The 15,538-nt window shown below is 43.3% G+C and overlaps 1 protein-coding gene across 1 annotated transcript in view; it reads right to left on the reverse strand.

Moving 5' to 3' along the window:
* The window catches only part of LOC135524788 (lisH domain-containing protein ARMC9), a 93,578-nt gene that overhangs the window by 73,142 nt on the left and 4,898 nt on the right, over nt 1-15,538 (reverse strand). Inside the window, 7 exon segments of the mRNA XM_064952608.1 lie at nt 391-489; nt 2,411-2,568; nt 3,507-3,531; nt 7,603-7,695; nt 7,867-8,022; nt 13,274-13,444; nt 14,781-14,906. Of these exon segments, the coding sequence (XP_064808680.1) occupies nt 391-489; nt 2,411-2,568; nt 3,507-3,531; nt 7,603-7,695; nt 7,867-8,022; nt 13,274-13,444; nt 14,781-14,906 (828 nt within the window).

A 15,538-nucleotide genomic window follows, 5' to 3' on the forward strand; every position in this document is an offset into this window, starting at 1 on the left:
ACAACAAAGTCAGGTTTATGCACTGGAAATACAGTATTATATAATTGGGTTCTAACTTTCCTACTTAGTTAACCTTTTAGTCCTACCAACGTGAGGCTAAATAAATATAATGTATTGCTACATAATGCTATGTCAAGTGTAAAATAAAATAAAATAAAAATAAAAATCTAATTTTATTGGTCATCATTCACGTGTTTAGCAGATGTTATTGCGGGTGTAGAGAAATGCTTTAGAAAGTAATTCGCTCAGGAGAAAGTGGAGAGGCTCTACTGTAGAAAATGCACTACCTTTCCCCATAAATGTTTCTTCTTCTACTAAAACGGCTCTACAGTGCTCATGGGAAATGGAGTGTTTCCTCATCAGTGAAGGGCGATGTGTGTTGTCACTCACAGTGCCAGGCCTGGTGAAGTCGATGCTCTGCGCCGCACTCTGCCTCAGCTGGCTACTGAAGAGACGCACACACACACTCTGGAGGTATTCTGGGGAGATCTGCAAAAACACAACAGCATCAGAACATCCCAACTGAGCTCTGAGAGGAGGGAGGAAGGGTGAGGGAGGGAGGAGGAGGGAGGAAGGGGGAGAGAGGAAGGGGGGGGAGGGAGGGAGGGGGAGGGAGGGAGGGGGAGGCAGGGGGAGAGAGGAAGGGTGAGGGAGGAAGGGTGAGGGAGGGAGGAGGAGGGAGGGAGGGGGGGGGAGAGAGGAAGGGGGAGGGAGGGAGGGGAGGAGGGAGGGGAGGAGGGGGAGGCAGGGGGGAGAGAGGAAGGGGAGGAGAGGGAGGAAGGGTGAGGGAGGGAGGGAGGAGGAGGGAGGGGAGGGAGGGGGAGGGAGGAAGGGGGAGGGAGGAAGGGGGGGGGAGGAGGGAGGGAGGGGGGGGAGGCAGGGGGAGGGGGAGGGAGGGAGGGGGAGGCAGGGGGAGAGAGGGGGAGGGAGGAAGGGGGGGAGGGGGGGGAGGGGGAGGAAGGAAGGGGGAGGGAGGCAGGGTGAGAGAGGAGGGGGGGAGGGAGGAAGGGGGAGGGAGGCAGGGTGAGAGGGAGGAGGGGGAGGGAGGGGAAGGGGGAGGGAGGAAGGGGGAGGGAGGCAGGGTGAGAGAGGAGGGGGAGGGAGGAAGGGGGAGGGAGGCAGGGTGAGAGAGGCAGGGGGAGGAAGAGTGAGGGAGGAAGGGGGAGGGAGGCAGGGGGAGGGAGGCAGGGGGAGGAAGGAAGGGGGAGGGAGGAAGGGCTTGCTATTTTTGTGTATGTTGTGTAGCCTAAAATCAGTCATCACGATGTAAAATGGTGCTATGATACTGTTTGTGTGTGTGTGTGTGTGTGTTTGGTTTCACTATCCTTGTGGGGACCAAAGACCTCACAAGGATAGTAAAACAAGGAAAATTCGGACAAGTGGGGACATTTCGCCAGTCCCTCAACACGGGGGCCCATCAGGTGTGCGTGCTTAGTCCCCTTCTGTACTCCCTGTTCACCCACGACTCCAACACCATCATTAAGTTTGCTGATGACACAACGATGGTTGGCCGTATCACTAACGACGACGAGACAACCTTTAGGGAGGAGGTCAGTGAGACCTGGCAGTGTGGTGCCAGGACAACAGCTGCTCCCTCAACGTAAGCAAGACAAAGGAGCTGATCATGGACTAAATCACTGAGGAATCATGTGTGTGCATGTTCCCTGTTTCAAATGTTTGTTGTATCTGTAACCTGGGTAACAGTCTGTTGGTGCTATCATGCCATTCATTGTCATGCTAAATAGGCAATCAAACTGGGATCCCCCCCCATCCAAAATCCAAGGGATTTTTTGCAAACACAGATTTTCAGATGTTATCACCGGTGTAGCTAAATGCTAAATACTAAATAAATAAATAAATAATAAATAAATACTAAATGCTTGTGTTTCTAACTCCAACAGTGAGTGCAGTAATATCTAGCAATACAATAATGCACGCATAATCCCAAAAAGTACAAAACAAGATATTAAGAAATATCAGAACGAGCAATGTCAGAGTCCGTAATATATATATATATATATATATAAATAAATATATAAACACTGAGTATACAAAACATTAAGAACACCTGCTCTTTCCATGACATAGACTGACCAGGTGAGTCCAGGTGAAAGCTATGATCCCTTATTGATGTCACGTGTTAAATCCACTTCAAATCAGTGTAGATGAAGGGGAGCGGACAGGTTAAAGAAGGATTTTAAAGAAATATTAGAAAGGTGTTCTTAATGTTTTGTACACTCAGTGTATACATGGTGTGTATGGACAGTATGTGAATAGAAAAGGTGTGTACAGCAGCAGTTAAATAGGATGAGCCATGACTAGAATACAGTATCAAGTAGGTAAAACAGTATGTAAACATTGTTGACAGATCTGGGACCAGGCTAATATAACTGTACATGTTAGGCCCTACCATTTTCCCACTGACTGTAGCCTCCAGAGAGTCCACCAGCTCGGCAGTGACTCCTATCAGGTTGTGGTGATCGGCCTGCATCTTATTGAACCTCCTCATGTAGCTGCTGGTCCTCTTCTCTGCTTCGGCCAGCTGCTGCTGCAGCTGCTGTATGGTGTCTGTAAACACATATAGAACACACGCACACACACACAAACAAACGCAAGAATAGAATCAAAATAGTCACACACATAAGCACACAAACATCTAGCAATTATTTAAGTCCCATAGCAGTCGAATGACTAGAATGGGAATCACCATTCAAGTCAATGAGGCCATGATGAATGGACTGGTGTCCAGGAAGCACAGCAGCAAGTCAGTAATAACCTACGTCTGTGATAGCCAATCAATAATCAGAAGAAGACCTCAATCACCTTGTTAACCAGACAGTTAATAAGCTAGCTAGCTAGTTCAGTGAGCTAGCTAACACTGTATAAGCCATCGGGGGGAAATAAAATGCAAACTGGTTGAATATAGTAAAGTATACATCTAAATTTAGTAAGCACACACTTAAGTGTATAACTAGGCTTAGTTTGAACTTTCACATAGCTAGTGCAATCGGCCCAGGGTTCAATTTGTGGTTTATCGACAGTCAATTTAGCTGACATTACAAAAATGTCAATGCAAATTCCATATTCCCATGGCAATTCCATCATCAGTTGATAACAATCCAAATTACCCTGGCAACTGTACAGCCTGACATGCACTTAGGTTACAGCGTTAACTCATGCCTTTGCAGCATCCGTATGTGTCCGTCATTGGCTCTAACCTTCAATATTGAGATGTGTGTACACCACGTCACAACACAAGGAATCATAGTATGTATGATGACTCGTGACGCTCATTCAGCACCGTCTACCGTAGGTTTTTTTATCAAGTGAAAGAAGTGAAAGGATTCACACATACGTGTTCAGACAGTGACAGGTATCTGATGTAAAGAAATAAATAAATAATAATAATAATATGCTCTTTAGAATAAGACTGGAGAAGGACAATGATGGAAATAGAAGGACAATAGAATGGAAAGCATATATTATATTTCTATGGGTACAATCACCTTTGGTTTTCCTTCCGCCATCCTTCTGCGTAACGCCCACGTTAAAGAAACAATACACGATCGTATTCGGTATCGCTTGCCCTGCGGCAGCAGAGATAACAGTCTAATCACATTACTGAGACATTTTCAAAATTTGCAAAGGATATCCTCCCTCGTTATATTTGACAGGTGTTTGTCTTTCCAAATGAAATGACGGACGCTTTTCAGTGTTTGTTAAAGGTACACAATCACAAGCAGAACAAAAAAAAAAGGTAGAACAGTTTTTTTTTTCAGGTAACATTGGTTGGTAAACACTACCAGCCGGAACAGTGGAGAGGAGGAACTCTCCACGCAGACAGTAAACAAGCTTAGTCGTCTTGACTGTTGGGTGAAGGCTGGGCTCCATAAATACTATGATAATATTATAATCCTGAAGGGTTTTCACGGGACGGGGCGGATAAAAGGTTTAATGACGTGAATGGACATCAGAAAGGAAAATCCATCCACTGTGTTTTCATATGAAAGCTACAATTGTTCTGATGTCATCGCCTTATCCAATTCTCTCACTACTTGCCCTTACACCATTATAAGGGTCCGAGTGGCGGGATCAGATGGTTTGTTTTTTTGCACTCGAACATCGCCCGGCTTTCACAATATCAAAATCGCCATCATGCTTGGGGAGGTTGCTGGATAGTATACAGTCGAGTGATTGCCTGAATCTTAACCGTCACTTTAGTGGCTGAAATGAACGCTTTTTATTGGAGTCTTGAATAAGCTTTGAAGATGAGAGCAAGAGCTAGCTGTATTTGGAGTGGCTTGAATCAGAGTCATTCTCAGATTTTGTTTTTTTGTTGTTGTTGTTGAGTCCTTTTCTCTCTCTAGAATACGCTACAGGACTTTCACTTAGCATTCACTGATGCCTCTAAACGTTTCTAAGCCATCTCTGTAACTAAGGATGGTAAAAATCATTCTACAGCATTCTATGAATACAGAGAACCTTAGGAAACTGGCCAATGGCTACTTGGGCAGAATGAGAATAGAGCGTTACTACTTGAACAACTGTTGGTGAACACCTCAGTTCCTCTGTTTAGAAGGGACAAAGTACAATGCCCTGATAATGGTCGTTTGAGACTGAACTAAATCGTCGTTGTGCACTGACTGTAAAGACTCTATTCTCAGACTATGAGGAGTCGAAAGTATCGAACGAAAGTTAGTTGTCAATTTTGTAATTAAAAAAAACTGACACAGGCATTTTCCCATCTCTTACGCCAAGGTTGGTCATTTAGCTGTCTAACATCAGTTCGCTTGAGCTGAGGTGGGAGGGTTGGAAATAATGTAGGTATGTCCTTAAAAACAAATTCTTATTTTCAATGACGGCCTAGGAACAGTGGGTTATATGCCTGTTCAGGGGCAAAATGACAGATTTGTAACTCGTCAGCTCGGGGATTCGATCTTGCAACTTTTCGGTTACGAGTCTAAAGCAATGACCTCTAGGCTACGCTGCCACCCCAGCGGCAAGGACTGGGAGACTAGGATCAGGATCGAGGGAAAGATGAAAGGAGCAAAGGACAGAGAGATCCTTGATGAAAACCTGCTCCAGAGCACTCAGAACTTCAGACTTGGGTGAAGGTTCAGCTTCCAACGGGACAACGACCCTAAGCACACAGCCAAGACAACGCAGGAGTGGCTTCTGTACAAGTCTCTGAATGTTATTGAGTGGCCCAGCCAGAGCTCGGACTTCAACCAAATTGAACATCTCTGGAGAAACATGAAAATACCTGTGCAGCGACGCTCCCCATCCAACCTGACAGATCATGAGAGGATCTGCAGAGAAGAATGGGAGAAACTCCCCAAATACAGGTGTATTTAGCGTCCTACCCAAGAAGACTATAATCTGTAATCGCTGCCAAAGGTACTTCAACAAAGTATTGTATTTAATACATTTGCAACAATAAAAAAATAAAAACATGTTTTTTCTTTGTCATTATGGGGTATTGTATGTAGATTTAATACATTTTAGAATAAAGCTGTAAAGTAACAGAATGTGAAAAAAGTCCAGGGGTCTGAATACTTTCCAAATGTACTGTTTGTTTACCTTTCACATTCCCCCTTTCTCCATATATTGGATATTTTTCCAGCTCTTGTGAAAGCTGTAGCTGTGCGTAAAATTCTCCATACTCTACGTTGTCTTAGGTCTAATGTTATATGCCCACGGCCACGGGGAGCAATGATGGTGCCTGTAACTGTATTTAGACAGCCTATTGAAAAACCAGTTGTTGTTTCGTTTTATTTTAATTCGATTTAGGTCTAATCAACAGTGAATTGAAAACCATGCTTATTGTTGAATGCTTATTGACTGGCTTAGCTCAGACATAAATAATTTTACATCAGTATTAATCCTATGTTAATTTTTTATTTTTATTTTTTAATACTGAAGCCATGCAATTAGCCTACTTAGATCAATGTGGATTGCAAACACGCTCAACATATTTCTGGGATTCTTTATTTTATTTACTTATTTATCCGTTATTTTACCAGGTACGTTGACTGAGAACACGTTCTCATTTGTAGCAACGACCTGGGGAATAGTTACAGGGGAGATGAGGGGGGATGAATGAGCCAATTGTAAACTGGGGATTATTAGGTGACCATGATGGTTTGAGGGCCAAATTGGGAATTTAGCCAGGACACCAGGGTTAACATCCCTACTCTTACGATAAGTGACATGGGTTCTTTAATGACCTCAGAGAGTCAGGACACCCGTTTAACGTCCCATCAGAAAGACGGAACCCTACACAGGGCACTGCCCTGAGGAATTGGGATATTTTTTAGACCAGAGGAAAGAGTGCCTCCTACTGGCTCTCCAACACCACTTCCAGCAGCATCCAGGAACTGACCAGGACCAACCCTGCTTAGCTTCAGAAGCAAGCCAGCAGTGGTATGCAGGGTCTTGAATGTCAGGACAATCCTTGTCCGGTAGGGGAACAAAAAAAAGTAATAGTTGATAAAAATGTATTTTTGTTGCATTAGTTGTTATTTGCTAGGCCAATTTGTTGCAGGCTCTGTCGTAACCGGCTGCGCCCGGGAGGTCCGTGGGGTGACGCACAATTGGCCTAGCGTCGTCCGGGTTAGGGAGGATTTGGCCGGTAGGGGTATCCTTGTCTCATCGCGCACCAGCGACTCCTGTGGCGGGCCGGGCGCAGTGCACGCTAACCAAGGTTGCCAGGTGTACGGTGTTTCCTCCGACACATTGGTGCGGCTGGCTTCCGGGTTGGATGCGCGCTGTGTTAAGAAGCAGTGCGGCTTGGTTGGGTTGTGAGGACACACGACTTTCAAACTTCGTCTCTCCCAAGCCCGTACGGGAGTTGTAGCGATGAGACAAGATAGTAGCTACTAACAACTGGATACCACGAAATTGGGTTGAAAAAGGTGTATATAAAAAATATATATATATAAAAGAAAGAAATGTTTTTGAGGACATTACGAAAACATGAATTCACATTCTCATTCCCAGTTTGGAGATGCCAGCCCGAGCCTATAGGCCTACTGTTTCTAATGTAGATAACACAGCCTCATGGTATCAAAGCATAACATTTTAAATAGAGAGCATTGCGCCTTGATTACACTGGAATTTTCTTTTATCGTCTGGAGTTGAGAATTTTGGAAGCCAATTCTGGGACCAAAAATCTGAACAGATAAACACATATTTGTTGGAGAGGGGAATTGCATTCAATCAAATTATTAATTTCCAAAGATTTCCCGCCCGTTAGGTGCCACTATTTTATTTATTTATTTTTATTTAACCTTTATTTCACTAGGCATTGTCAGTTAAGAGCAAATTCTTATTTACAATAACGGCCTTGTTCAGGGTCAGAACAACATATTTTTACCTTGTCAGCTCAGGGGATTCGATCCACCTACTGGACCAAGACTCTAACCACTAGGCTACCTGCCGCCCCACTAGTGTATATAGGTTTTACTATATGATTTTATGCTGTGAAGGTATGTTGTAAACGTTTTTTTTTTTTTTTTAAATGCTGCTCAGATTGCCCTTCCTGGTGTGACCTCAGCTTAACTGAATATGGGTCACATTTAATGATTCTTGTCAAAAGGATACATATAACGACAGAAGCCTTGGAGTGTCGGACACATTCAGTGTCACAGTCAGGAACTTCTCCAGCTCTTGCTTCATCTCTGGAATCCAGGAATCCTGATAACAACATATCATAGCATAACATGGGCAGTTAGTGAAGTACAACAGCACATTCATTCATTCATGTGCCCAATCAGTGTCCCGCCCTGCATTGCTTTTTGGTTGTTACATACTGCTCATGTTGATATGACATGTATATGTGAATACGTTCAGGGACAATGGTGTCACCTGGAAGAGATCTCTGAAGGAAGGGTGCACCACAGGGTTGGGCACGAAGGGGAGGGCGTAGTAGGGTAGGAACTCAGTGGTCTGACTGAGTGCTGCCCCTCGTGTCTCCAGGTAGTGCTTGAAGTGGGTGATCCTCACCTCAAAGTCTGCTCGGTCCTGTGGGAGAAACACATTCATATTAAATTAATTGATTGAATTGGTAATTAAAAGTAGTGGGCTGCTCCAACTGGAGACAATATTGCTAAGAGTATTGGACTATTGACATGGGAGGGCAGTACTCTTGTTGTATACAGGCTCTGCATGTATTGATTTGGGAGGGCAGTACTCTTGTTGTATACAGGCTCTGTATGTATTGATATGGGAGGAGAGTACTCTTGTTGTATACAGGCTCTGCATGTATTGATTTGGGAGGGCAGTACTCTTGTTGTATACAGGCTCTGTATGTATTGATTTGGGAGGGCAGTACTCTTGTTGTATACAGGCTCTGTATGTATTGATTTGGGAGGGCAGTACTCTTGTTGTATACAGGCTCTGCATGTATTGATTTGGGAGGGCAGTACTCTTGTTGTATACAGGCTCTGTATGTATTGATATGGGAGGAGAGTACTCTTGTTGTATACAGGCTCTGCATGTATTGATTTGGGAGGGCAGTACTCTTGTTGTATACAGGCTCTGTATGTATTGATTTGGGAGGGCAGTACTCTTGTTGTATACAGGCTCTGTATATATTGATATGGGAGGGTAGTACTCTTGTTGTATACAGGCTCTGTATATATTGATATGGGAGGGCAGTACTCTTGTTGTATACAGGCTCTGTATATATTGATATGGGAGGGCAGTACTCTTGTTGTATACAGGCTCTGTATGTATTGACATGGGAGGAGAGTACTCTTGTTGTATACAGGCTCTGTATGTATTGATATGGGAGGAGAGTACTCTTGTTGTATACAGGCTCTGTATATATTGATATGGGAGGAGAGTACTCTTGTTGTATACAGGCTCTGTATGTATTGACATGGGAGGGCAGTACTCTTGTTGTATACAGGCTCTGCATGTATTGATTTGGGAGGGCAGTACTCTTGTTGTATACAGGCTCTGTATGTATTGATATGGGAGGAGAGTACTCTTGTTGTATACAGGCTCTGCATGTATTGATTTGGGAGGGCAGTACTCTTGTTGTATACAGGCTCTGTATGTATTGATTTGGGAGGGCAGTACTCTTGTTGTATACAGGCTCTGTATGTATTGATTTGGGAGGGCAGTACTCTTGTTGTATACAGGCTCTGCATGTATTGATTTGGGAGGGCAGTACTCTTGTTGTATACAGGCTCTGTATGTATTGATATGGGAGGAGAGTACTCTTGTTGTATACAGGCTCTGCATGTATTGATTTGGGAGGGCAGTACTCTTGTTGTATACAGGCTCTGTATGTATTGATTTGGGAGGGCAGTACTCTTGTTGTATACAGGCTCTGTATATATTGATATGGGAGGGTAGTACTCTTGTTGTATACAGGCTCTGTATATATTGATATGGGAGGGCAGTACTCTTGTTGTATACAGGCTCTGTATATATTGATATGGGAGGGTACTCTTGTTGTATACAGGCTCTGTATGTATTGACATGGGAGGGCTTGTTGTATACAGGCTCTGTATGTATTGATATGGGAGGAGAGTACTCTTGTTGTATACAGGCTCTGTATGTATTGACATGGGAGGGCAGTACTCTTGTTGTATACAGGCTCTGTATGTATTGATATGGGAGGAGAGTACTCCTGTTGTATATAGGCTCTGTATGTATTGATATGGGAGGTTGTATATAGGCTCTGTAGTACTCTTGTTGTATACAGGCTCTGTATGTATTGACATGGGAGGGCAGTACTCTTGTTGTATACAGGCTCTGTATGTATTGATATGGGAGGAGAGTACTCTTGTTGTATACAGGCTCTGTATATATTGATATGGGAGGAGAGTACTCTTGTTGTATACAGGCTCTGTATGTATTGACATGGGAGGGCAGTACTCTTGTTGTATACAGGCTCTGTATTGATATGGGAGGAGAGTGATATGGGAGGATATGGGAGGAGAGTACTCTTGTTGTATACAGGCTCTGTATGTATTGATATGGGAGGGTAGTACTCTTGTTGTATACAGGCTCTGTATGTATTGATATGGGAGGAGAGTACTCTTGTTGTATACAGGCTCTGTATGTATTGATATGGGAGGAGAGTACTCTTGTTGTATACAGGCTCTGTATGTATTGATTTGGGAGGGCAGTACTCTTGTTGTATACAGGCTCTGTATGTATTGACATGGGAGGGCAGTACTCTTGTTGTATACAGGCTCTGTATGTATTGACATGGGAGGGCAGTACTCTTGTTGTATACAGGCTCTGTATGTATTGACATGGGAGGGGAGTACTCTTGTTGTATACTCTGTAGGATATGGGAGGAGAGTACTCTTGTATATGTATTGACATGGGAGGGCAGTACTCTTGTTGTATACAGGCTCTGTATGTATTGATATGGGAGGGTAGTACTCTTGTTGTATACAGGCTCTGTATGTATTGATATGGGAGGGTAGTACTCTTGTTGTATACAGGCTCTGTATGTATTGATATGGGAGGAGAGTACTCTTGTTGTATACAGGCTCTGTATGTATTGATATAGGAGGTAGTACTCTGTATTGATATGGGAGGAGAGTACTCTTGTTGTATACAGGCTCTGTATGTATTGATATGGGAGGAGAGTACTCTTGTTGTATACAGGCTCTGCATGTATTGATTTGGGAGGGCAGTACTCTTGTTGTATACAGGCTCTGTATGTATTGATATGGGAGGGCAGTACTCTTGTTGTATACAGGCTCTGTATATATTGATATGGGAGGGCAGTACTCTTGTTGTATACAGGCTCTGTATGTATTGATATGGGAGGAGAGTACTCTTGTTGTATACAGGCTCTGTATGTATTGATTTGGGAGGAGAGTATTCAGACCCTTTCCCTCAACAAATCTACACACAATACCCCATAATGAGAAAGCAAAAAACATTATTTATTTTTTTGCAAATGTATAAAAATTAAAAAAAACGGAAATATCACATTTACATAAGTATTCAGAAACTTTACTCAGTACTTTGTTGAAGCACCTTTTGCAGCGATAACAGCATTGAGCCTTCTTGGGTATGATGTTACAAGCTTTACACACCTTTATTTGAGGAGTTTATCCCATTCTTCTCTGCAGATCCTCTCAAGCTCTGTAAGGTTGGATGTGGAGTGTCACTGCACAGATATTTTCAGGTCTCTCCAGAGATGTTAGCTCGGGTTCAAGTCCGAGCTCTGGCTGGGCCACTCAACGACATTCAGAGACTTGTTACGAAGCCACTCCTGCATTGTCTCGGCTGTGTGCTTAGGGTTGTTGACTTGCTGGAAGGTGAACCTTTGCCCCAGTCTGAGGTCCTGAGCGCTCTGGAGCAGGTTTTCATCAAGAAGCTCTCTGTACTTTTCTCCGTTCATCTTTCCCTCGATTCTGCCTAGTCTCCCAGTCCTTGGCACTCCCCGCAACATGATGCTGCCACCACCATGCTTCAGTGGGATGGTGCCAAGTTTCCTCCAGACGTGACCCTTGGCATTCAGGTCAAAGAGTTCAATCGTGGTTTCATCAGACCAGCAAATATTGTTTCTCATGGTCTGAGAGTCATTTAGGTGCCTTTAGGCAAACTCCAAGCGGGCTGTCATGGGCCTTTTACCGAGGAGTGGTTTCCGTCTGGCCACTCTACCATGGAGGCTTGAGTGGTGGAGTTCTGCAGAGATGGTTGTCCTTCTGGAAGTTTTTCTCATCTCCACAGAGAAACTCTGGAGCTCTGTCATAGTGACCATCAGGTTCTTAGTCACCGCCCTGACCAACGCCATTCTGCCCTGATTGCTCAGTTTGGCCGGGCGGCCAGCTCTAGGAAGTGTCTTGGTGGTTCCAAACTTCTACCATTTAAGAATGATGGAGGTCACTGTGTTCTTGGGGACCTTCAATGCTGCAGAAATGTTTTGGTACCCTTCCCCAGATCTGTGCCTCGACACAATCCTGTCTCTGAGCTCTATGGACAATTCCTTCAACCTCATGGCTTGGTTTTTGCTCTGACATGCCCTGTCAACTTTGAGAGCTTATATAGACAGGTGTGTGCCTTTCCAAATCATCTCCAACCAATTGAATTTACCATAAGTGAACTCCAATCAAGTTGTAGAAGCATCTCAACGATGATCAACGGAAACAGGACGCACCTGAGCTCAATTTCGAGTCTCATAGCAAAGGGTCTGAATACTTATGTAAATCATTTTTAAAATATTTTTTATTCATTTGCATAAATTTCTAAAAACCTGTTTTCGCTTCATCATTATGGTATTATGGTATTGTGTGTAGATTTAAAAAAAAATCCATTTGAGAATAAGGCTGTAACGTAACAAAATGTGGAAAAGGGGAAGGGGTCTGAATACTTTCCGAATGCCCTGTATCGGCTCATTGATCTGTTTATGTACTGTATTGTGTTAACAACTTTCGTTTTTTAAACACGTGACCAAATAAATGTACTCTGATTGGATAATACAAAAATAAGATTAGATTATCTATGGTGCACAACTTTCACAAATGCTATAGGTTGGTTATAGGTTACACAATTGCACTGGATAGGACCACCATTTTGGTTTCCTGGGAACCAAGGAGTTGTGAAGAGAACTTCATCAAACGAACCAGTGTGAATGGCTTGTTGCTAAGGAAAGGCTGCATGGTGCAACGAGGCCATCTGTTGGCTGATGGTGATTTGATCCATTTTTTTGCATGCTATTTTTTTCACCACAGAGATGAGGGAGCTGATATGACAAACGTACACAAAGCTTGTGCTAAAAAAAAGAGCAACACTTAGCCTATAAGTCTGATGGAAGAGGTACAACGTTGAGACAGAAAACGGAATACACCAGACCAGGGTTCAAATAGTTATTTCAAGGTGTGCTCGATTGAACTTGCCTAGTGAAGTGGTATTCAAGCAGGGGTACTCGGCCTATCCACAGCGGGTACTTAAAGAAGGACTCATGAGACAATAAGCCTAGTGGTAAAAATGCACATGAGGATGTACATCAGAGCTACTACGGGCAAAGCAAAAATGTCACTGGTGGTACAGTAACCGAACAAAGTTGATAACCTAAAGGGCAAAACTGCTCATCTTTGCATTCCATAATCAGCTTTAATTTCACACTCAAAGTATTTGAAAGAAAACAAAACACTATTTGAACCTGGGTCTGGAACTCATACTTAAACAGAATTAGAGCTTGGGTAGCTTCTAACATATATACATATATGTTTAAATTGCACATCCAACAGAGTTATCCAGTAAGCGGCAGTGAGGAGAGGCATATTATACGTACATGTCTGCCCAAGTGGATTTTCAAAGGGAAGATGGTGAAGTGGACATGAAGGTAAAACTCCAGTTTCTGGGCGTGAGGATCACAGTCCCTGACCTCCAAAGGGACAAACTCTGTCCACAGCTCGAAGAACACCTTGAAGTCGCCGTCATCAAATGAGCTCAACAGGTCCTTCTGTAGGGATACAGGAATGGGCTAGTACCATTCTAATAGAACCTGTAGGGATACAGGAATGGGCTAGTACCATTCTAATAGAACCTGTAGGGATACAGGAATGGGCTAGTACCATTCTAATAGAACCTGTAGGGATACAGGAATGGGCTAGTACCATTCTAATAGAACCTGTAGGGATACAGGAATGGGCTAGTACCATTCTAATAGAACCTGTAGGGATACAGGAATGGGCTAGTACCATTCTAATAGAACCTGTAGGGATACAGGAATGGGCTAGTACCATTCTAATAGAACCTGTAGGGACACAGGAATGGGCTAGTACCATTCTAATAGAGCCTGTAGGGATACAGGAATGGGCTAGTACCATTCTAATAGAACCTGTAGGGATACAGGAATGGGCTAGTACCATTCTAATAGAACCTGTAGGGATACAGGAATGGGCTAGTACCATTCTAATAGAACCTGTAGGGATACAGGAATGGGCTAGTACCATTCTAATAGAACCTGTAGGGATACAGGAATGGGCTAGTACCATTCTAATAGAACCTGTAGGGATACAGGAATGGGCTAGTACCATTCTAATAGAACCTGTAGGGACACAGGAATGGGCTAGTACCATTCTAATAGAACCTGTAGGGATACAGGAATGGGCTAGTACCATTCTAATAGAGCCTGTAGGGATACAGGAATGGGCTAGTACCATTCTAATAGAACCTGTAGGGATACAGGAATGGGCTAGTACCATTCTAATAGAACCTGTAGGGATACAGGAATGGGCTAGTACCATTCTAATAGAACCTGTAGGGATACAGGAATGGGCTAGTACCATTCTAATAGAACCTGTAGGGATACAGGAATGGGCTAGTACCATTCTAATAGAACCTGTAGGGATACAGGAATGGGCTAGTACCATTCTAATAGAACCTGTAGGGATACAGGAATGGGCTAGTACCATTCTAATAGAACCTGTAGGGATACAGGAATGGGCTAGTACCATTCTAATAGAACCTGTAGGGATACAGGAATGGGCTAGTACCATTCTAATAGAACCTGTAGGGATACAGGAATGGGCTAGTACCATTCTAATAGAACCTGTAGGGATACAGGAATGGGCTAGTACCATTCTAATAGAACCTGTAGGGACACAGGAATGGGCTAGTACCATTCTAATAGAACCTGTAGGGATACAGGAATGGGCTAGTACCATTCTAATAGAACCTATCATCTTCCATCACGGAATTTTGGAATGTCTCCTTTAGAACTTCAGAGTCTGTCATTTCCGGCAACGACCATAGAACGCAGCTTTAAAAAAAATGTTTTAAAATCCACAATTTACCTGGATAATCAGCGTTTTCGTGTCCCGAAGATTGTTGCCTCTGGGCTTTGGAACAACTTTCCCCTTGTTTTTACACTCCTTCTCAAAGTGATGAACTGTCTCTTCAAATTCACCATACTTCAAATACTGTTCAAGAAAAATAAAAGAGAGAAGTTAAAGTTTTCAATTCAGATTAAAACAATAAACACGACCTACTTTTATCCAAATACTACACAATTGCATGTTGTGACTGAGACGGAGTCGATGAGAATTAGACTGGTCCCAGGCGGGCTACATAGAATGACACTGGTGCAGCATCGCTGCATGGTTAGCAACATTAAGCACATTTGACTTGACACATCTGTGTTCACAATGAGATGTCTTAAACCCTTGATTTCACATACCCTTCATAATATACCCTTTCCAATGAGATGCCATAGCCCTTTACAATCGTACCCACATACGGGTTGTAAATGGTAGATTTGGGCACTGATAAACGCCTAAATTGCAACACAGTTGCTTTACAGTAACATGCTATACATGACATCAGAGCTCTGGCAATGTGCTTCATTGTTTTGCGCCCATCCCTGCTGATTGGGCAACTATTGAACATGTTTGTGTTGTCTGAGTGAGTTGGGGGGGGAAATGCTGTAAATTAAGAGGACTCTTTGTATTTCGAAAGATTTTTTTTTTTCACCTTTATTTAAACAGGTAGGCTAGTTGAGAACAAGTTCTCATTTACAACTGCGACCTGGCCAAGATAAAGCATAGCAGTGTGA

Source organism: Oncorhynchus masou, chromosome 31 (genome assembly GCF_036934945.1).
Source record: "Oncorhynchus masou masou isolate Uvic2021 chromosome 31, UVic_Omas_1.1, whole genome shotgun sequence".
Taxonomy (NCBI): domain Eukaryota; kingdom Metazoa; phylum Chordata; class Actinopteri; order Salmoniformes; family Salmonidae; genus Oncorhynchus; species Oncorhynchus masou.